At 39.8% G+C, this 23,849-nt stretch overlaps 1 protein-coding gene across 1 annotated transcript; it reads left to right on the top strand.

Moving 5' to 3' along the window:
- Positions 1–932: 932 nt before the first annotated feature.
- Positions 933–23,430, top strand: hip1rb (huntingtin interacting protein 1 related b). The gene is made up of 32 exons (XM_062417125.1): positions 933–1,240; positions 10,024–10,087; positions 10,724–10,866; positions 11,129–11,185; positions 11,309–11,389; positions 11,518–11,594; positions 11,814–11,875; positions 12,880–13,020; positions 13,184–13,241; positions 13,712–13,787; positions 14,040–14,213; positions 14,305–14,360; positions 14,479–14,551; positions 14,973–15,156; positions 15,255–15,343; positions 15,446–15,562; positions 15,669–15,770; positions 15,969–16,163; positions 17,428–17,575; positions 17,778–17,864; positions 17,972–18,079; positions 18,210–18,346; positions 19,074–19,184; positions 19,284–19,342; positions 19,649–19,679; positions 19,802–19,864; positions 20,023–20,123; positions 20,613–20,718; positions 20,919–21,042; positions 21,138–21,199; positions 21,546–21,770; positions 21,856–23,430. The coding sequence occupies exons 1-32, from the start codon at positions 1,148–1,150 to the stop codon at positions 21,862–21,864; spliced, it is 3,213 nt and encodes a 1,070-aa protein (XP_062273109.1). The 5' UTR covers positions 933–1,147; the 3' UTR covers positions 21,865–23,430.
- Positions 23,431–23,849: the final 419 nt, after the last annotated feature.

Genomic DNA, 23,849 nt, shown 5'->3' with positions numbered 1-23,849 from the left:
TTATTAGTGAGGTTATAGTGGGTGCTGGTGTACTTTAGTGCATTATATTGAAAAATGTTACTAATATTTTGACCCCCATGTATGTTAATGGGTTAGGGTTAGGTTAGGGTTAAAAAATTAAAAAATTTGATGTCACTTTTTCTGTCAGTGATTTCAACCAGTGTCTGACTTTATTTCTATGTGCATTCTTTCTAGAAAATAGTTAATAAGGACCAAAATAAATTACTACTAATGTTTGCAGCAGTCATACAATGCAGTAAAATTAAATTCGGCACATGTGAACCATTTTTTTTTAAAAGAAAAGAGAAAAAAAAGGTCCTGGCTCTGTGTGCTCTGGGTTTAGCACCGGATCTTGTCAACTTCTAGATCCGCCCCTGTTGCTTGCATTCTTTATAGACCCAGTTGGGGTCAAATCTGCAACCATATTAGGCCAAATTAAATCATGTGGGCTCTAGGCGTAATAGAGATTGCTAGATTACTGTAGATGTGGTGAATCATAAACTGTATTAATGCCTAAAGTTGTAAAATTGAAGCAATCAGTATATGTGTCATTGCACACATCCTCTTGCGCACGCAGCTTCATTTCCTGTGCTGTGTCTGTTATTGTAAAAAAATAAAAATAAAAATAAAAACCCAGATGAAAACTCGGGATTAAAAGAAAATCACAAAAGGAAAAATTAATCCGCATGATTTTTAATGTCACTGAGATTACGTCACTGCTCACAGCGGAGGGAGACAGTGGGCCAAAAATCAAAATACAGAGCACAAATTATAATTATGATTTAAAACACTTTGACATACCTGCCTCGGATTGAACGTCTCTGGAAAAAATGACAGCATAGTTGGAGGGTGTCTGCAGCAGAGAGGACACGATGATGATGATGATTTTCTCCACCTATAGGGGGGAGGATCCGTCCACGTAACGTAAGGCAAACACACTCAGCTGCATTTGCTTTTCCTTCTTCAGCAGCGACGCATCCTCAGCAGTATAATGAAACTCGGACATGTCAGTTCCCGGAGTGTAGCTGGAAGAAGAAACCGCTGATATCAGCTCTCTTTTTGGACGGTGTGGTGGTTTGTTTTGGGGGGGAACGGTGGAGAATCATTGTTTTTTATCTGCCGCAACCGTCATTATCAAAACTAGAGGATGAACAGCATACGACAGGTGCCGACACTGGTGAAAAGCAGGCGGACTGAGGCCAACCTCGGAGCGGAGAGGGAACATTTTGACAAGCAGCAGGTAAAGAGAAAGAGTAAAAGGCAGTGTGCTTTTATTCAGGCCTGCTGTGGCTTTTCAGGTTGATTGAAGGTGTGTGTGTGTGTGTGTATGTGTGTGTGTCACAGTGGACCGCAAAGGCCACATTACCCAATTAACAAATTAACTGGGATTATTGAATGTTTCATCTGTGAATTAAATGCTTTGAAGTGCTGCACTTTATCGTAATGGTTTAAAAAAAAAAAGAAAAAAAGAAAGACAATTAGAGATAGTTAATGCACGAGACTGTATTGAGTGTCAGTGAATCATTATCAGTAGCAACTAGCGACTGTTTTCATTATCATTTAATCTGATGATTATTTAGTTGATTAATCGACTAGTTGTTTGCTCTATAAAATGGTGAAGCATGGTGACGTCCTCAAATGTCTTGTGTAGTCCACAGCCCCAAATATTTTTCAGCTTACTGTCATAGAAACCAGAAAAGAAGCTGAAAGAAGAAGAGTACTTTTAGTCTTTGTAGTTGGCAACTAATCAATCAATCAACTAATCATTGCTGTTGTAATGATCAGGTCCTGCCACTGCTACTTGAACTGCAGGTGTTTCACTGTAAAACAAGAAAACCGCAGGACAGACGTGTTTATTTCTCTTTCATGCCTTAGTGGCTTTCTCAAAGAGCAATATCATTTCACCTTTGACAAGAAGACCATGAGTTAACAGAGTCCATACAATGTACTAATCACACCATTCATTACTCACTGAGATCTGTTTATTGGTTTCATGCTGATCTAGTCCGTCCTGTTTGGCCACCTTTCCTCCCTTTCAGGCATTTCTTTCTGTGCTTTTAAACAGCCTCATCGTAACATGTGCCACAGAGGAAAGAGTTAAAGAGCTTTAACTTTCAGGCGCTGAAAGTGAAGTACATATGAAGGTTTCTTCATGCAAAAACAGGTGCTTTGTGGTTTCTTCTTCTGCATTTATAGGCCAAGTAAATCCTTCAGATAACAATCATACAGTACATGAGTAAACTAGCTTAATTTAGACAGTAGTTCATTCAGATTATTGTTGACTAATCTATTAAAGACAAACCAGCAGAGCGTTTTAAAGCTGCTCTTTCAAGTGACACACATAACCGGGTCTGACTCAGAAACATGAGATTCAAACAATGTTGAATAACTAAACTAACTGTGGAGCCGCCACCTGGGAGTTCAGTCTTATAGCAACTTGCTGTGTTTTGTTATCTATAATGGGCTGAGCTTTTCCTGCTCTGGGCGTATATTCCTCCGTCAAATGTTTTATTTGCTTTTGAGACATGTGAAGAAAGGTGGAGCTGAGGTGCTTGTCTGCTCCCTGTGGCCTTCCCCCTCACCAAACAGCTTAAATTAAAACAATTTTAATCTCTTATTATAATGTACAAAAGCAAAAATGGAAACATGTCACTTCCTCTCCGGTTGCGCGCTTGTTGAGCCCAACTTCACCTGTTTATTATTGCAGCATATGTGTTGATTTGAACAGCAAACATAGGCATTGTTACTGCACTTGTCCCATGCTGTGCAACAAATGTTCAACAAGGCAGGTTGTGTGTTACAGAAAAGTGCACAAACATTAAAAAGTATGTCTATAATTGGGCTGTTGATAATTTTAATGGTGAAAAATGTCAATCGCCATTTCCGAAAAGCCAACACTCAACCTAAAATGTCTTGTTTTGTCCTGATGAACATCCCACAACACAAATATATTCAGTTTTTCTGTCAAAGAGGACTAAATAAACTAGAAAATATTCACATTTAAGAAACTGGAATTAGAGATTTTTTCCTTCAAAATATTAATTTCATAGTTAGCAGCTAATCGATTAATCAGCTAATCATTGCAGCTCTTGCCTAAAACAACATATGTGGAATGAAGTGAAGGCAGTTCATTTAACTTCCTTTAACTCTTGTTAATGTGACTGAAGAGTTCAGTCTGCAGCCACTGAATGGGTCCACTGGACAACATGCAAATTTAAGGGGAGTTAAGAGGAAGAAACCTGAATCCTGATTGGCTTGAGTTTGAAATTTTGGTTAAACGCTTTTCCTACTACTCTACCTATCATCATATCTGCATTTTACTATTAGTAGTTAAGTGTGTAAATGGCACAGTGGTCAACAATTAGTTAGAAAATGCTCTTTTAATTGTAAATTGTAAGGCTGTTAGGCTGCTGTTTGTGGGAAGGAGTCTGTGTATTTCTCCATTAGATTCATATTTCTCAGTACTGCTGATTCATGCAGCTTACTGAAATTCCTCTGCTGCTCTTCACTCTCACTCTCCTGCGTTCTCTCTTCTTTCTGTTGACCTCGGTGCCAAGGTGAAATGTCTCACACAGCGTCCTGTGTGTTTGTGTATGTGTGTGTGTAGTGTTTGCTTTCCCTAGCTCCTGTTGCCCGAGTGAGCGCCCATGAGAGAGGGGAGGGGGATGGGAGCAGCAGAGGGTAAACACAGTTACTGACTGGGAGTAAAGAGAGATGGAATTAAAAGCACTTTGGTTATGATCGTGGGTTTCTCAGTTTAATGAAAATAACAATGTTGAGTTGTTGCTTATGTGGTGATATCTTAAGTCAGGGTCTGCCAACAGCTCACATTTCCTCACACACATCTTAAAATCTGCTCTGTTTGCGTTTTTTGTCTGCTTAAAACTGATTTGATTAATACCTACAAAGACATACTCAGTTACTGTGCACGATCTGCACAAGTCAAGCATTATTAAGTAAACATGTGTTCATGATGCCCATAATACCTTTGTATTGTCACTGAAAATAGACCACTGTTATGTAATGAAATCATAATTAGGGCTGATACTAATGAATTAATTATGAGTCTATTGATAATTTTCTCGATTATATGATTAGTTGTTTGGTTTATAAGATGTCAAGAAATAGTGAAAAAGTTCCCCAAAAGCCCAAGATCACAATCTCGAATATCTTCTTTTGTCTCGACCACCAGTCTACAAACTAAATATGTTACGTTTATTATCATAGAAGACTAAATAAAACAGAACATATTCACATTTGAGAGGCTGGAATCAGAGAATGTAACCCCCCCCCCCCCCCCCCACAAAAATAACTATTCGGATCTAAAACAGCTCTAATCCTTCTACTATATTTTAATGGTAGAAAATGCTTTGTGCTTTGGCTCACATTATAATTACATTAAACAGCTACGTATGTGCATCTTGTGAATCACGATCCAGCTCTGCAAACTGGCCAAATACAGTGTGGCTCCAAAAGGACAGTTTTTCTTTTGTTGATTATTTAACTGGAAGCCGTATACATAATTTAATTAGAGACATAATGTAATAAAACATGCACAGCCACTCAATTTGTTCTCGTTTTCAGTTAGTTTGTTCACTCTGCCTTTATTGGGATATTTCCGAAACTTGTACTCCGCTCCCCTCAGTGAGATGTTTATGATCAAGAATGTGAGTGTGAGTGTGTGTGTTTGTGTTTGTACTATAGCTGCTGCTGGTGTTGTTTGTGTTTCATAGGGTTTTAAATTAGGGTCTTAAATAAATCTCATGATCCTCTTGGTGGATCTAATGTGCAGTTATTTCCAGTTAATTCCACATGGAGCTGCAACAATTAGTCGATTAATCGATTCGTTGATTGTCAAAACATGAACTATCTGATAATCGTCATTTTTCAAGCAAAAATGCCAACATTTGATGGTTCCAGCTTCTTAAATGGTTTCCTTTTTCATTCAGTTAATTTAATGCCTTAACTAGGGCTCGGCGATTTGAACAAAATTGCGACAATATTGTAAGGAAGACTATTAGTACTTTACAAAATATTTGTACAATTAGGTTTTTGATAAATAATCATCAGTAATGTGGGTAAAATGACTAAATGGGTAAAAGCAAATAATAGAGCAGGAAAAGACAACGCTTATGTCATTTCATGATATTATGATATTCAAAATCTAAGATGATGTCCACTCTCATATCATGATATCAATATCATGTCAATATATTGCCCAGGTCTAACTTTAACATTTTAGACTGTTAGACAAAACAAGCAAATTGAAGACATCACAGTCGCCTCCGAGAAATGCAAATGCCATTTTTCTCCAGTGTTTTTAACATTCCACAGAATAAAACATTAACTGATTAATCGAGACATGAATTGGCAGATTAATCGATAATAAAACATAATCGTTAGTTGCAGCCCTATTGAGAGTGAAATCAACTGAAAATCTCAGCAGATGTGTCGTTTCTGGGCCATGAAGGTGTTTCAGATGAATCTGTTTTATTGATCTAGTTGGAGTGTTTTTGGAGTTATATAGTCTATACATTGTGACTTCATGTGCAGCTTCCTCCCTGTTAGGAGGGGCAAGAAGTTAAAAGGAGAACATAGGAAGATATCCAGTGTTGGCTCGTGTGAGGATTATTGCCTGTGTTGATGTGGGAGAGGCAGTGCGAGTTTAATCAGAAAGAGCACAAAGAAGCAGAAGTCAAGGAAAGGAGCAACAAAATGACGAGTTATTAATATAATTTAATAATCTTGTGAAGCCACGTGACCCGAGAAAGAATATTAAATTGACAAAGTTATAAAACAACAATTGGAAAAACATGTCCAGTTGTTGACTCAAAATTCACTCAAGGATATGTTGGCGTTAACCCTGAATCCTTTGTTGCTTTTACGACACACTGTCACTGATTTTAGCAGCAAGTTCAGGTTAATTGTCACCTGTGTTGCTACATGTAGCTTAATTTCAGCTAATAGTTGTGAGCCATATTACAGTCTGTGTGTGACCTTGTCGGCCAGATCCCTGGCAGCAGTCTGTTGTATTAAGCTGATAAGGACCTGCAATAAGTGCTGTCGCCTCGGGGCATTATGTCCAGTGAGAAGCAGTTCAGGTGTAGATCTGATGCATTGACTTCCTTAGCTGCACACACGCTCTGTCCAAGCACATGGACTCAATGCTGAAAACCAAAGAAGATAATCAGGTGAGTGGAGACGCCTCAAGGTTGGAGGTGTTCATTCAGCATGCAGTGTGTTTGTGTGTGTGTGTGTGTGTGTGTGTGTGTGTGTGTGTGTGTGTGTGTGTTTGGAGTACTACAGTAATGCTAGCTGGCAATAGACCTTATGGCAGGCTTCTGGGATTAGTCCAGGCTTTTCCTCCCTCTCACTTCTCCTCTCTGCTGGTGAGGAGATTTACTGACCGCTTGAACCAGATGCACTCACCTGTCGAGCAGCCACGCGTTCTACAGTGTGTGTGTGTGTGTGTGTGTGTGTGTGTGTGTGTGTGTGTGTGTGTGTGTGTGTGTGTGTGTGTGTGTGTGTGTGTGTGTGTGTGTGTGTGTGTGTGTGTGTGTGTGTGTGTGTGTGTGTGTGTGTGTGTGTGTGTGTGTGTGTGTGTGTGTTCCATCTGTAGGCTAGGACATTTACTGGCAATTAGAGAAGCTGACTTGTAATTAGAGCAGCAACGATTATTAGTTGATGTAATTGAGTAGTCGACCAACAGAAAATGAACTAGCAACTATTTGGGGTCTTTTTTATTAGTTGAAACATTTAGTTTTAGCCTTTCAAAAAGGGTAAGATGTGCTGCTTTTCATCCATCATCAGAGTAAACGTCTTTTGAGTTTTTGATTTTTAGTCGGACAAAAACAGACCTTTGATGAAGTCACCTTGATTCCGAAGAAAATGGGAACTATGATTTTTTATTTACTGTTTTCTGACCACATTTCTATTTTATAAACCAAACTTTGATCAGAAAAATCATTGTTAGATTAATCTGTTATGAAAAGTAGTAACTGAAGGCTCACCTGCTTGATCACCATGCAGCGAGTACCCATAGTGGCCTTGAGCAAGGACATGTAAGAGATATGTACACAGCGGTGATTCAAGGAGTGACACGGAAATCAGCTATTGTTTCCAAAACAGCACAGTAGCTGGTCGTCATGTGCTCATTATGAAAGTTACCTGTATGTTCACCCTCTGCCTCCTATCCTGCATCCATCCTCCTCCTTTCTGTCGCTCCCTCGCTGCTCTCTGACTGACAGCCATTCTGGATGTACTACACGAGTCTCCCTGCAGCCTCGCTGCTCAGCGGCCATCTGTTGAGGCCTCTGTGCCAGGCTCTGTGTGCCAGAGCAGGGCCCCCATCCAACCCAATCTTCTACCCCAGCTGTCTGCCTTCCTCCCCCAACAAACCCCTCATTGTCACACAGGCCTCCGTAATAGCCCACTGCACTTGCCCTGTGTAAACGGGGGACTAGCAGTTCATTTTGCGTCAGAGGGAGGCAGGGTCTGTCTCCTATTAACCAGTACACCCCTCTCTCACTCTAAACGCCAGTTTTCACCAACAGTAGCCCCTCTGTGCTTTGTTGTGAGCAACTCCCAGGTTTCTAACGTATTAAAGAAGCTTTTATAGGACTTTGTGGGATTAGGGGCTTTTGCCACTGATATGTGATTATGTTTTAAACTAAGATGGACGTGAATTTTTAAACCACGGTTTTAAACTCTTATTCACTGGCGTGTGCAACCCCGGAGGATGCATATTATAGTTTCATGTTTATGTTTAAAAAAACTTTTTTATACATAAAAATAATTGAGGAAAGATAAAACGGAGACTGAGATTAAAGTCATTGCTGCATTCATGTTTGAAACTGTGTTCTCATCTCTTATGTAATACTGTGATGATGAGGCTGGCCTACCAGCATCATACAGATACTACGGGCCTCAAAACAGATTTGTTAACATAACACCGGGGATATAACAAACAAGTGGCATTTATGTTAAATTTCTGTCTTGGTTTTCCCTGTTTTGGTGCAAACTGGCTACAGTTCCAAAATCAAAGCCAAGCATTTAAGGGTAAATATAAGAATATTATATATTTTTCCAAGCTGTCCTTATTTTATGAACTGAACCCAGCTATTTTTTAAATTTTTTTTAAAGATTTTGTCTGGCATAGACACTTTTATTTTAGTAGTAGACAGACAGGAAACATGGGAGAGAGAGGGGGGTGTGACATGCAGCAAAGGACCTCTGGCTAGGATTCGAACCGGGTTTGGCTGCTTTTATGGCATGCGCTCTAACCACTCGACCACCTGCGCGCCGAACCCAGCTAATTTTACAGAGAATAGCAGTTCCTCCCATATGCAAAACCTTGCAACATGGACAAATGGACGCAGGACTGTAGAGCGAGGTCATTCTCTGGCCAAGTGTTGATAACTTTTCATTGCACTCCCACTCAAACAAAACACGGCACTGAATTGTGTCTAAGGTGGGGCACAGTACACAAATGTCTAACCCTGATTTAGCTGTGGGTGGCGTCACAAGAGGCCGGGGTAATTGTGCTGTCTAGCCGCAGATTTGATCATTATGTTATTGTTATGTGTTTGAATGAATGATTCAGATCTCTCTTGTACATTCCTAAAAGGCAACACTGTAGTCACAATGCATATTTCAGGTCTGGTCACATGTCACACTCAAACTGCAACATGGATTTTTTTAGTAGATAATTGAATTGAATTTAAAAGACGGGAAGAGAGAAATATCTACAGTCTTCAGTGTTTCCATGTAAAGAATTTGGGCAGCCTACACACGTACAGTTGACCCCAATCTTAAAGACTTCTAAAAATACTTTTTATCGTTCTCAATTCAAACTGCTTTGCAAACTTTCTGCGCAGTATAGTTATTCCATTCTTGGCTTGCATCAAGTTCTGCCTTTCCTTTTTTTGCTTCCAAGTCACAGTTTTGTTTTTGGATCATGGTTATATTATAAGATATTGTTTTTAAAAAATTCAAAGGTGTTCTTGTTGGTGAAGATGTAGCAAGAGACTTTGCCAGGACAATCTTTGCCGTCAGCATTTATTATTATTATTATTATTATTATTATTTCTTCAACCCTGAATGACCATGATGTGAGTGCTGTTGTGTAAAATGACCACACTAAGCATATTTTGTGTGGTTTTGCGGGTGAGGTCTACCTGAGGTTCATTAGAATAGGTGAGTGTCCACTGAGATCCAGCCTTTGTGTTTCTCTTTCCCTCCCTTCCTGCTCCTTTGTCAGCAACACTTGTTTTACCTGCTGGACAGGTTGTAGAGGAGCTCGCTGTGCGTCCTTTGGTTCTGTGACACTGAGTCTCTCTCATGCTCATTTTCAGACGATGGAAGATGTTATCTTCTGATGCAAGTTTAGTCATGTTTGACTTGAGCTCACATGGGTAACAAATCATACAGAACAAATACTTTGTGCATTTATTTTAGGTAGTTTAGCAGCTCTAGATATTGAAGTTTGATACATATTTTTAAAAAGTTAGTGTATAGTAGGAGCAAAGAAACAAAGCAGATATTTATCATGATACAGCTTTTTTTTGGGTCACATTTATGTCAGACTAAGTTTAGGAAAGAGAGAAAAAAATTCATGCTGCTAGTTAATCCCAAATCACTCAAATTGTTTTCTGTTCAGTTAAAATCAGGCTAAGCATACGTGAGAGCCGAATGACCATCTGTGCAACACTGTGCACACAGTGCAGAGTCATTATTTCTCAGGTTCATTCCTGTCATTGCAGTTAAGCCTGTTATCATTTGTTTGACTTCTGATCTTTATTTAACTTCTCATGACTTATTTTTATTTGCCATGACGTCTGCTGTGAGCTTTAACACCTGAGGGCTGTGTGGGTGGAGACACAAGCTAAGACTATACAGCATGGGCTAATCAGATGTTTTTTCTCTCTTTTTTTACAGTCATAAATGGGTCTTTACTCTTCTATTTGTGCTTAATTTTTTGATTAACTCCTCCTCTCTTTTCTTCTCCTCTTTCTCTCCTCACAGCTGAGCAGCATCAGCAAAGCCATCAATTCCAGTGAGACGCCTGTGAAGGAGAAACATGCACGACGTATCCTTTAAAAAACCCCACAAACTATTAGTCTGTTCCCAGTTGGACTGGCATGTGCTATCTTGTCATATGTATGTTCATGAACCAAAAACATGCAGGTTAGGTCAATTGGTGATTTTAAATTGCCTGTAGGTGTGAATTTATGTCAGCTTCTATACTATATGTTAGCCCTGTGACTGACTGGCAACCTGACCAGGGGGTACCCCACCTCTTGCTCAATGTCAGACTTCAGCTCCCCTGCGACCCTCAACAGGATAAACTGTAAAGAAAATGGATCCGTGTCAGCACAGCACACTTGAGTAAAGTCATCATGAAACAGCATTTTGAAAGACTGTTGACTCCGGTAATTTAAAGTATTTCCTGTTTCGGCAGAGGTTTGGTGTAGAATCTAACAACAGGAGTTGTTAATTCAAAAGTCTAAACCAACAGGATTCCAGCACAACAAAATAGAATTTGAGCAATATCGGTCATTTATTGTTAAATGTTTCTCTTCATTACATGGAAACATAGCTGTCAAGGTTAATATGTCACTTTTTATATTCACTGTGACTTCGGTGTTAGAAATACAAAAAAGGCTTGTGGATAAATGGAGTAGTCCTGTGATAGTCTGTGCTTCTTTAACAATAACGACAACAGGAATCATCCTTGGGACTCACAGGGAGAAGGGGGCCTACACTTTCTGGTCCTATGCTCTGGGCTTCCCTCTGGCCAGCAGCTCCATCCTGAGCTGGAAGTTCTGCCACGTACTACACAAAGTCCTGCGGGACGGACACCGCAATGTAAGGCCCCTCTGTGACTTCCTATTATTACTTCTGACACCATGGAGATGTTAAAAGGGTTGATTGAAGATGAGTTTAACAATAAAACATGTGTATTTCTCTGAATATCTGCTTTCTTTTCTTATTCTGTAATGCCCGGTAATAAAAATATCCAAATAATTGACTTTTAATCCACATATAAAAGTGCTAAAGTTGAAATAAGAGTGTGATGTCTGAGTTGAAGTTGTTGCTAGTTGTTCAATTTAAGCCGTTACCTTCACAGGTGCTACAAGACTGCATGAGACATCACAGTAGTCTGGTTGAAATTGGAAAACTATGGGTAAGTCTGTTGTTAGTCATTGCACCTTTTTTATTACATCGTTTATTTATAAAGAATGGGGTAGAAACTCAACAAAACCGATTAAGATGGAGTTTTTTTTTTTTTTTTTTTTGTGATTTCCAGATGAACCTCCACGACCGATACGGACAGCTGGTGGCTCTGTATACCAAGCTGCTCTGCACCAAAATGGAGTTTCATGCAAAGGTAAGAGCACCCTCTGTCACATGTCGTCCCACAAGGTGTGTTGCCAAGATACATGTAGTGAGCGATTTCAAGATTCACACTATGAATGGGAACTGGCTCTAATTTGGCAAAAATGTGCCCCAACACAGCATTCAGAAATCCCACCGAACTTGGAGGTCACAGATGAAGTCCTGGAACGCTGTGCAGGAACAGACATAAATAATGTGTGAGTTTCCAAAAACTACAGTAAAATAACCTTTTTTTAAAAATTTCTTTTAAGGCTGTCAATTCTAATGAATCATGAGCTCCTGCTGCCGCCCACTGTGTTTCATAAAATAAATAGACAAGCCCTGCTGCTCTTTTCACTTCATAGGGACTTATCATCGTTGTTACTGAGTGGGGGCCTCCTTTCTATGTAACAAACGTATCAATTTCTCTCCTGTAGATTCCAGCTCACAGTGGAGGTGTTTGATTACTTGGATGCAGAGCTGAGGGTGGCTGAGACAGGTGAAAAAAAACACTCCTCCCACCTTTCCACCATCCTACTCTTTTAAGGAAGAGAAACCTGAGCTACAGTTCAGAGCTGCATCCTGCTGACATTATCTATTTATGCACAGAGGCCTATTAAAGAAAGGCTTAATGTCAGCAGCTCTTGTCCTGCCTGTTTTCACGTAGGCTGTAGTCAACTTTATTTTTAAAAATGTGATTTCATTCACATGGCCTAGTTTTAACTCATCACGTTCTCCTGTTTTGGCCTAAATTTGTTTTAATTGACGAGGAAATGCCTGCAATTAGAGGACATTAAGTTGATTTCCTCCAGTTTGGCTGTAAAGGATATGCTCCTCCCAGGCCTGCAGGGTGGAGGATCAGAATCACATCTCAACACCATAAACACATTTTGCAGATGTACCGTGAACAAACTGTGCTTGTAGATTTCCTCAAAAATGCATCCAAACTTAATGGCGCCCTTGTTTTGGATTATGTGCAGATGTTTCAGCGCTGCATTGAGTTATTAGCACAAAACCTCCTCATCTGTGTTTGGTGGTATCGCCCAAAGTGTGTGCTGCTGCTAATTTACCAATCAAGGAACAAGAGAACCAAATGTTGCAACAGTAACTGACTTTACTGGAAGAGTCTGAACTTTAATTAAAGTTACCGTTACAGGGCTTTCACCAGGGTCATTTACAGAAAAAGGCTAAAAGCACATCTCATTCAAGCATGAAACAAAGCCTTTACTAACTATCCAAAGAGGACGAGACATGAGCGTCTTTGTAAAGATCTCCAGCACAGAAATAGCACAACAAAATGTTCTGTAAATACTTATACATACTTAACATATATTCTTCTGTCTCTAATCTCTCTCTCTCTCTCTCTCTCTCTCTCTCTCTCTCTCTCTCTCCTCTCTCTCCTCTCTCTCTCTCTCTCTCTCTCTCTCTCTCTCTCTCTCTCTCTCTCTCTCTCTCTCTCTCTCTCTCTCTCTCTCTCTCTCTCTCTCTCTCTCTCTCTCTCAGTGATCCGACAACTCAACACATCCATCGCCATCTCCACTCTCTCATCAGGCCAGTGTAAACTGGCTCCACTCATCCAGGTTGTCCAGGATAGCAGTCACCTTTACCACTTCACCGTCAAGCTACTATTCAAGCTGCATGCTTGTAAGAACACTTATTACTCAGAAAACATACATACACATGCTGCAGAATCTATAAAAATGTGTTAATTATTCTGTACCGATGAAGCAAATTATGACTCTAATTTGAGATATTTATGTGTCTCACTTAAACACTTAAAACTGTTGTACCATGTTGTGGATTTTAGGTCTCCCTGCTGACACTTTACAAGGACACCGGGATCGTTTCCACGACCAGTTCCACAGGTAGGTCACTCCTCCACAGCCTCAAGCTACAAGTGAATGAGTGCGACTGATTGCATCAAAGAGGCACAGGTCATTATTTTACCAAAGGAAGTGTGCAACATAATCCGGCCTCACCCAGCAGCCACAGCACTATGAACTGATGCAAATGTGCCCATCACTGCCTGCCATCCCCCACCCTTCTTGGTGTCAGTTGATGTGGCCGCCACAGAAACGATGACATCTTTACTGCTGAGTTCAGAGAAGAGGCTCCAGCGTTGCTTCATATTCACATGATTAATATTGATCAGCGATTATACAGTTAAACAGATTTTATAAATTTTTTGGGAGAATTATGACACAATTTGTGTACCTGCCAATTGTGATACACTTTCAGGCCAACCATAATAAACCACTAGTTAAGTGTCAGCCAATACAACACTTACCACATGAATATAAGAAAGTTATAAGGTATCTTTTCCTTTGTCTTACAGCCTTAAGGGCTTCTTCAATAAAGCCAGAGACATGCTGTACTTCAAGAGACTGATCCAGATCCCCAAACTGCCTGATGTAAGAGCACCGAGAGATGGGGAGGGGTGCTGAGTCACAGCCTCCATTTTGGATGACAGAGACCTCAGCATAAATCTAATACTGCTGCTGATACAGTTTATCTACAAATTGAGAATATTGGCTTATTTTTACAAGTTTCTCAGTGTTTTGACGGTTTACTAAAAGGTTTTTTAAAACAAGACCATAAATAACCATTTTTTTCCAGACTTGGGTTTTAATCCATACCTACCTTTTTGTCCATCCCCTCGTCAGTCCCCACCTAACTTTCTGCACGCAGCTTCACTGGCCAAGCACGTGAAACCGGTGGTGGTCATCCCCAACGAGGATGAACCAGAGCAACAGGACGATGATGACGACGAGCCCGAGCCCGAGCCTCTAATCGAGGTCAGCGACGTCTCGACATCCAGCATACAGGCTCAGCCACTGGTATGTCAAAACAGTCACAAGTTCACACAGGTATCATGACTTACATAAACTTTATTTATCCATTCATTTACTTTTTTCACTCTTTTGTCAGCAAATGGACATATTTGATCAGGCGTTTGGACCTCCGAATGGAGGCTTTGATGACAGGTGGGCTTGATGTTATTTCTACCGTAACCTGTGATTTTTCAACAGATTATTTCGCCTCAGTACTTTGTCTGTGCCAGAACATTGAGACAGTTTGTATTCTTCTTTTTTTGTCCAACAGGGATCTCCAGATCGAGAGCCTGAAGCGGGACTTGGAGTTGTTGAGAGCAGAGCTGGAAAGAGTAAAAGCAGAGGTAAGGACAGATGTGGACGGACAATCTTTTGCTAAGGTTTCACACAGTATTCTCTGTGTATAGTAGAGGTGTGACTGTAGAGGGCATTATTATCTATGTGCAAAGGAATCTGGGTCAAATTTTGGGTGGATGCAAATGCTGCTCCTGACGTGTGGAATGTGGCAAGTAGCCTCTGAATGAGAAGTGACGACAGTGTCCAGTTGGGATTTTGACATCACGGATATGATTTTAGCTTGGAAATGTTTTTGCAAGTCATCCCTTCTTTACAGTGTTCCCATGTCTTTCTGTTGCTAAAAAAGCAGACACAGACTTAAATGATCAGAAGGTATTATCTGGGACAGTATCAAGTGATGAGATGTTGGAAAGTGTAAAACCAGTAGATATTTCCTGATGTGCAGCTCTCTCTTTTCCACTCATCAAGGCTCAGCGCTACATCACGCAGCTCAAGTCACAGATTAACAGTTTGGAGGCTGAGCTAGAAGAGCAGCGGGCACAGAAACAACGTGCTCTTCTGGAAAATGAACAGCTGCGCATGGAACTGGAGGCCACACGCCGCCGAAATGCAGAACATGAGAGCTTACAGAGCACCTTCGTTGAGGCAGACAGTAAGATATGCAATTAACAAACAAACATACAAATCATACAAACACACGGACATATAAAAAAAATCAGGATAACACTGTCCTCTCTGGTGTCTGTGCAGAAAGATCCCAGGCCACTGAGCAGCGGTACAACAAACTGAAGGAGAAGCACACTGAGCTTGTGGCCAGTCATGCTGAACTACTTAGGAAGGTACAGACAGACTACAGGCCAGACGAGTCCAGAGATGTTTGTTTTAAATTAAATGTCAGCACCTACTGTGTGGTAACACTAAATGCGTTTATGTCCTGACAGAGTGCAGACACTGTGAAGATGTTGTCTGTTACCCAGCAGACCCAGGAAGAGGTAGAGAGGACCAAACAGCAGCTGTCATTTGAGGTGGATCGGATAAAACAGGATGCTGACATGAAGGTTTGTTTTGTTTTTTTAAAAGAAAAGAAAAACAAATATAAAAAAAGAAACTTCAGGTCCTTACAGTGCAACATGTCTGTTAAATGCTGTTTTGTTGTCACTGTAGCTGGAAGAGCAGAAGTTTGAGATGGAGAGGCTGAAGAGAGAGCTGGAGGAGAAAATGGCAGAAGTGACGCACATCAATGCGTCTCTGCAGAGCAGCAAGATGGTGAATGTGAACCCTTAATGTTACAATGCAGCAATGACTTTGACGATGCTCAGCTCCATCGTTTAGTATTTAGAGTTATTGTCAGTTCTGTGTTGGGAGGCTGGAAGCATGTCAGACATTTCCGTATGGACTCTTCTTCTGACACTCACAGCCATCTGCCTCTTCTGACTTCCCTCTTGCCTCTCTCTCTTTTGCCAGACGTCGGAGGAAATGAACAGCTCAATGACATCTCTGCAGGCAGAGAAGGAGCGTCTGATGCGATCTGTGAGTGAGAAAGAGGCAGAGTTGTCGTCTCTGCGGCAGGCCGCGCAGGTGCAGCAGTCGTCACTTCAGCAGGAGCGAGAGAGGAGCAGCAGGGAGCTGGGAGAGCTGCAGGCCAAACTGCAGGAGAAGGTCAGTCAGGACAGCCGAGCACTGCTCATACAATACAAGCAGCAGACTCATCTCCTCTCAGGGCACTTAGATGAATTTTATTCAGCAGTGTTTTAGGTGTGCCTCCTCAAGACAAAGCACACAAGCTTTAACTGACCACACATTATTGATTAATCTGTTGATAATTTCCCCAACTACTCAGTATATTGATTTTGGCCATTAAAATGATCAAAAATAGATGAACAGTTTTGTCAGATGAACAGTCCAACATCCAAATATATTCAGTTTACTATCATTTACAACACAGAAAAGCTTCAAATTCTCAGATTTGAGAAGCTGCTAACACTGAATTTACATCATTTTTCCTTAAAAACGGATTGATTGAACTGAAGTTATTTTCTGATTAATTTTGTCGATGGACTAAGCGGTGCAGCTCTAGTCATGATTAGTTTTTTTGGATCATTCCAGGTTCATGCACAAATGTGTTTTAAAATATTAGCTTATCCTCAATAAACATAATATTCAAAATGTACAGTTTCTATGTGGTCATGAGTTTCTGTTAATCTTAACCTACAGGATTTTAAATTAGGATGTAAAATTCTCCCATTTTAGTCAAATTTTTGCTGTGCAATTTAGACCTACTATAGTAAAACTATGACGCACAATCACACCACATTTTATGACACATTCTCTACCATCTTCTTTAAAGGTTGTAAAGAAAAAGGCTTTGCTAATTTCTAACCTTATCACAGCAGCAGCGGGAGGGTCTTGTGGCTGAATGCTTGAGGAAAAGTGCCTCATGGTCTAATGTACATCAAGTGTCTTCATTGATTAATCTGACTCTATAGTGCACAGATAGTCATAAGAATAGTATAGCTTTATAAGCTGTTCATAAAAGCAGCTCAGCCTAAAAAAAGTATTTTTAAGAATAAGGTCAGTAGCTGGAACATGGCCATGGTCGGTGGGAATGTGGTCAATTATAGTTAAAGAAGAAAGCGGGCATGTTCAGCAACCCTTTTGGATGAATGAAGATTTGACCATAAAGCAGGATGTGCATGTACACAGGCAGATGCATTTACATGTGCAAATCTTCCATCCGGACTCCCTCCTCTCTCTTTTTCTTATATTTTACCCAAACAAGAAAGAGACAGCCTGCATTTCACTCATCTAAAAATGGCTGATTATTGACAGATATATCTGATGAGACCATACACTGATTTTATGCATGTATGTGTGTATGTTCTGCTGCTTGTGTATTTGTGTGTGTGTGTGGGCATGCATGTAGGCAAGTCAGGAGGAGCAGCTGAAGCAGAAGCTTTTGGAGGAGCAGTTTACTCTGCTGCAGGGAACTGTTGCTGAGGCTGAGAACATCATCCAAGATGCTGTTGCTAAGCTGGATGATCCCCTCCATGTACGCTGCACCAGCTCTCCAGGTCAGACCCCTAATCTAATGTAACAGAGATTAAAAACAAAAATGTGAGAACTGAATAAATAAAAGAAGCAAAACGGAGCGTTATGAGGTTCATGGCCCTAGCAGACGAATGGTTTATGCTATATTGTCTATTCTGGAGACTTTAACAAAGCTTATGTTGTTTTTTATTCCTCTGCTGTTGTGTGTTTATCCATCAAACACAGATTATCTTGTAAGTCGGGCGGAGGCCACGCTGACCTCCATCGATAAAATGAAAAAGGGCCATGCAGATTATCTGAGTAACATGGGAGGTACGTTTTCTCTGCTTCTGATTCAACATAATTCTGCTGACATCATGGCAGTGTGTATATTTGTTAATGTAGCATACTGCTCTCTTACTGTATGCTCTTGTAACCAGATGCTGGAGGGCTGCTGAGGGCTCTGACCCAGTTCTCCCACTCAGCTGCAGATACAATCATCAACGGCAGCGCCACTGCACACATGGCACCTACTGACCACGCAGACCGTAAGGAACATCTCACAATACTCGTTTTGACGTTGCATTGGTTCTATTTTTAGTCTCAGCTCAGTATGAGCAGCATTTGAATGGATGCTTTTAAGTTGATGGTGGATTACTGCTCATGTGCATCCTGCAGGATTGACAGAGAACTGCAGAAGCTGTGCCACTGACAGTCTGCAGTTCTTAAAGGACCTGAAGTCCAAGACTACCCTCCAGAGGGCAGACCCGGCCTCCATTCGCATAATTGTTCAAAAGATCCTGCACTTGGGCCAGGTGAGAGATAACACAGCATATCTGTAATGATTTCTATTAATAAATGTACTCTAAAACTGGCAGTCATTTTCAGGAATTTATCTCAAGATAAAAACAAAGCTGCATATAAATGTAGATTTGCTGGAAACAAAAACTCTAGTGATGGATAATACTACCAAGCATTTTTCTAAACCTACCACTATTTGTATCTGGGACAGTTAGGGTGAATATCTGTTAGAAATCCAACATCTGCAGGTGATAAGATGCTCTCACATCATTGGAAAGCTGAGATGAACTCTGTTACACCAATTATTATTTTTTTTATTGTTCGCTTCCCAGGAGGCAAAAATACATCTCCAAAATTCAATTTGTGCCTGGCTTTGACTTGATGCCAAAGAGTGTTGAATTATTGATAGATAAACTATTTTAGCTTCTCTAAAAAGTAAAAAAAAGAAGAAATCCTCAGGAAGCACATCCAACCTCCTCCTGAATTATGAACAGTGTAAATCCAACCATGTAAATCCAAATCTGGCAATATAATTTGTAATATATTGATAATGTTTTTTCATATTTTAAGATTTTGTTGGGTCGTTTTACTGAACATTTTTACATTTTCAGAAGTTTCATCTTATCTCGTCTTCTTCAAATATGGTTTCGGTCTTCAGCTCTAATTTCATGAGTCTTTTCCAGTATTGTTCAATACTTTTTTATTTCCATCATGACTAATACGTTTTCCTCTTAAATTCAGGAGCTGCGACCAAAAGGCATGGACGTTCGGCAGGACGAGCTGGGAGATATGGTGGATAAGGAAATGGCAGCAACATCAGCGGCTATTGAGGAGGCAGTCCGCAGGATTGATGTAAGTAGTGTAAATTATACTAATATTATATTTATTAAATTGATCTCTAAAAGTATACCTAGTGTAACTGAAAAATGTCTCATATGGTTGTGAATTTAGGAGATGATGAATCAGGCACGAAAGGACACATCAGGAATGAAACTGGAGGTTAATGAAAGGTTTGTTCTTTTCTTTGACTTTATCTGAATCAATTAAACACTAACTTATATGAGGATGTATCATCCATAAAAGTTTAATCAAAATCAGACCAAGATGAAGCCAACATGGCCTTTCAGATTTTAAAATCATAGCTTATAATTAAAACATCCTCATCTGGTCAATAAGCATAATTCCTAACATGCATCCTCTCTTCTAGTTGCCTCTTATCCTTCTGGTCATTCTTCACGCTTAAAGAAAAAGGACCACAACTTATGAATCACAGTATATATCCTGGTTTAACTCTATTATTTCACTATATTTTTCAGAATCCTTAACAGCTGCACAGACCTGATGAAGGTATGGTAGTTTGATGCTCTGTAAAAACCATGTTCTACCTCTACATATTTCCTATTTTTAATATCCTAATGAACTTTTTGTGTGTGTGTGGTTCTCTTCTGTTATTATTCTCTCTTCTTTAGGCCATCCGCATGCTGATCATCTCTTCCACAGACTTGCAAAAGGAGATTGTCGAGGGTGGGAGGGTGAGTTGCGCAGCTCTAATTTTGGATCCAAAAACTGGCAGATCAGTCTTGTTTTTATTCAACAGATTTTGTTTCTGACGTCAAACCAGGAGATGCTCCTCTCCATTCAGAAAAAAACAACCAGCAGGACTAACTGTACTGATGTTTTTCTTTTTAAGGGTGCAGCCACCATTAAGGAGTTCTACGCCAAGAACTCTCGCTGGACTGAGGGACTCATCTCTGCGGCCAAGGCTGTGGGATGGGGGGCAACAGAGATGGTGTAAGTTCTCAGTTATACAGGACTTTTCAGTTTGTATTATTTTCTATTTAAATGTGTCACATGAAGCATTTTCAATTGCAACAGCATCAAATCAATTGTGTTACTTAAGCTTGTAAGCTTAAATAAAATGCTTACCAACTGCTCAGACACAGTAAATATCTAGCAGTCTTGTTTCTGGGCCTAATTTGGGAAAATAATTCAAGGGAATCAGAAATTAAGCATATTTTGAGTTAATTTTGACTCTGGCACAAAATGTAAAATGCTGTGTTTAGGCTGGAAGGGGATGTCAGTATTCTTGATGGCCTTATTAGTTTATAGTTGTTATAACCATGTCTCTAAACAGACCTCGTAATGTTTTTTTGAGTGTTAAATATTTTATGAAGCATCTTAAATGACTCTGCAGCACATATATTAGCCAGTGTGCAGAACTATATATCCTCCTGCAGAGAGGAATGAAGTGGTGTGATTTCTTTACCTGCCTCCTCACAGGGAATCCGCTGATAAGGTGGTGCTGCACACAGGCAAATACGAAGAGTTGATCGTCTGCTCTCATGAAATAGCTGCTAGCACAGCTCAACTGGTGGCAGCCTCAAAGGTAATACTGAGTCTAATGTCCAAGAAAAATACATTGATTAACTACCTCTGTTTTACTGTAGAAATATACATTGTACACAAACTGCCACATTTTGAATATTACACACAACAATATTCCCCAGTATTCTAAAACGGGACTTGTGATTTCGGTATGTAAATTGTTTCATTTGGAGTCACTCAAGCTTTCTTCTCTGCACTCAGGTTAAGGCCGATCGCAACAGTAAGAGGCTGTCAGTCCTCCAGCAGGCTTCTCGCCTTGTGAATGAAATGGCAGCTAATGTAGTGGCCTCAACCAGGACAGGCCAGGAGCACCTGGAGGAAAAGGGTATGTACATCGGGATCTGTATACTAGACCTTCACATGACTGTCATGAGTGTCTGTCTAATCTTTGTGTTTTATCCAAACACTTCTCATGTGCAGATACCATGGACTTCTCTGGGATGTCCCTCATCAAGCTGAGAAAAGAAGAAATGGAGTCACAGGTAAGACACAGGCATGAGACTGAGAGGTTTACAGTGACTGATGTTTGACATTGTTGATACTAGTCATATAATGAGAATTAATATTATAACAATATTAAGCTCAGAAAAACACATTTTTGTAATGTGTGTTAGAATAGGTTTTATTGTTAATTGTGACTACAAAACTCTCTGTAGTCTCCAAAAAATGAGCCAACTAATTGAAGTTTATATCTTCAGCCATACATATATTCAAATAAAACACAATTTAACTGAAATAGATTGAATGTAAGCATGGGCTAAACAACTTTTGAACAACCTGGTAGGATGTCAGAAACAGTTTTGATAATTTTTACGTTCCGCCCCTCAGGTGAAGGTGCTGGAACTGGAAACTCATTTGGAGAATGAGCGTCTGCGTTTGGGCGAGCTGAGGAAGCAGCACTACAGTTTGGCCGGAGTCCCTCTAGACCAGATTTCTGAGGGGAACGGTGAAACCTCCTCGATGCCCCTTCATGCAACTATGTCACCAAAACCCACCAAGCCCGCACTCCTGAAGAAACCTGTGTTGGCGCAGAAGCCCAACATCCCACCCAAGGTGAGGACTATAAAGATAAAACAGTGTATTGCATATGAGAAAATAAATAAATACTTCTCTGATTCTTTTCTTCTGTATGTTGCAGTTTAAGTAAATGCCAGGGCAGAAGATGGGAATGCTTCACTACGGGATGGTTGGATTGACCAGAGAAAGATTGCTTTTTTGTGAACATAAGGTTCCTTTAAGTTGCATGCTGACAATCCTGCTTTTTCATTTTGCTTTTCAATGTTTTTTCTTCCTCTCTGTTTTATTTTTTATTTTTTCTTGCCAAAATGGACCAGAAGCCTGATTTTTGACCGTTGATGCCTGCAAAGGATATGCTGTCTTTGCCTCCTTTTTTAAAAAGATGCATACCACATAACCTTTTTTTATTTTAGTATTTGGCATCATGAACAAAAAAGGGGAATATTATATTTGTAGGCTCTGTGAAAGTATTTTTTCTGCATCTGTAGGATTTTAGATGATTAAACACTACTGCTGCTTTTAGAAAACAAACCTTTATACATAAATTAACAGCATATCTTGTTCTTGTATGTCAACAGTTTTGATCACGCTTAAGACAACCTTTTTGCACACTACTTTGGACCTTTTACAGAGCACATCACATTGTTCTTAATGTACACTGTATGCTATTTATGTTTTGTGTTTGGTGTCGAGGGAAACCGGGGAATCGCGCCATGTGCGTCCATGTTGCTGCACAAGTTTTACATACCTCTGGCTTTGCCTTCACGATGGACAGTGTTCCTCTTATGTGCAAAACAGCTTTCTTTCTCAACAGTACACAATTGTCTCGGAGGCCTTGAAATGTACTGTACTACTGAATTTAATAATACACTTAAAGACATACAGTCTGTATAGGAGTGTGCGACTCACCTAGTATCATTTATTATATATCTACATGCATCTCTTGAATGTCCCTTTATTGGAAGAGAAGCTGGATATTAAGGATACAGTCAGCAACATCTTGCTTGCACACAAATATCAGATGTAGGTGTCCTTAATGCTTCTTTTAGGTTGAATATGGATATTTAGGGTTGGTTTTATGTACAATCTGAAGGTGTTCAAGTCCTCTGGGAGTTTTTTCTTACAGGGTCCTAAAATGCATCTTTTTATGTTCTGTCCTTTCCTCTGTACGAAATGTCTTTATACACTCAAATCTATTAATATATTTTAGTAAAGATAATGGTGGTTCTCCTTGTAAGAAGTGTAAATGTCAAACAAATGAACAATAAATGTTTGATTTCATGTCCCATTGTGTTAATTCATTTTGCTCCAATCTTCTGAGGTATCATTTGTTCAATGATTTTTATCAGTTTCCAACATATAATCACATAAAGCACATTCAAGGCAAACCTTTGACCATTTTTCACTTATTATTCACTTTATTAATATATATTATCTATATTGTCCAAGGCAATACTACACCATACCATACTAAAACTATCTCATGCCAATGTTATGAACTAAAGTCAACTTAACAAAAGGAAACTCATGAATGATGTTTCAATGGTAGCTAAATTGTCTCAGGTTTTTACAGCCCTACCATAAACTTTAGTGTTAACAAACTAGCAATATGTTATTATGGCCTAAATTTGAATATCACACATTTTAAGAGTATTATTTAATTCCTATTTATTGGGACATCTATAGCCCAGGTTACTAATCCTGGGGTAAAGGGTATTCTAAGAGCTCCTATAATAAATGTAGGTTACAATTTGGGTGCTGGGATATTTTAAAATCTGATGGACACAGAAGGTAATGGTGATGCTCAGTATATCATGACATGCGCAGTAGGGTTTTCAAACAATGAGGGAGGGCTGTTACCTTCAGGAGCTGTTGTAAATACCTGATATAACGTTCATTAAAGCACAGGAGCATACATTCATAGAGTCGCAACAATGTATAACTGCATAATAATTATTATATCCTATTTTGTGCCATTCTATGACAACATTAAGCACTGACTTCGAGCAGTTATCCCTATCGCATATGCCTTATTTGTGTAGGTATCTGCCTGCCCATTTTGACCAAGTAGCAGAAATTGCCCTTTCATATAGCTTCTATAGTTATAATAGCTAG

This window comes from Scomber scombrus, chromosome 4 (genome assembly GCF_963691925.1).
Source record: "Scomber scombrus chromosome 4, fScoSco1.1, whole genome shotgun sequence".
NCBI classification, from domain to species: Eukaryota; Metazoa; Chordata; class Actinopteri; order Scombriformes; family Scombridae; genus Scomber; species Scomber scombrus.
This window is presented reverse-complemented; position numbering and strand designations above follow the sequence as displayed.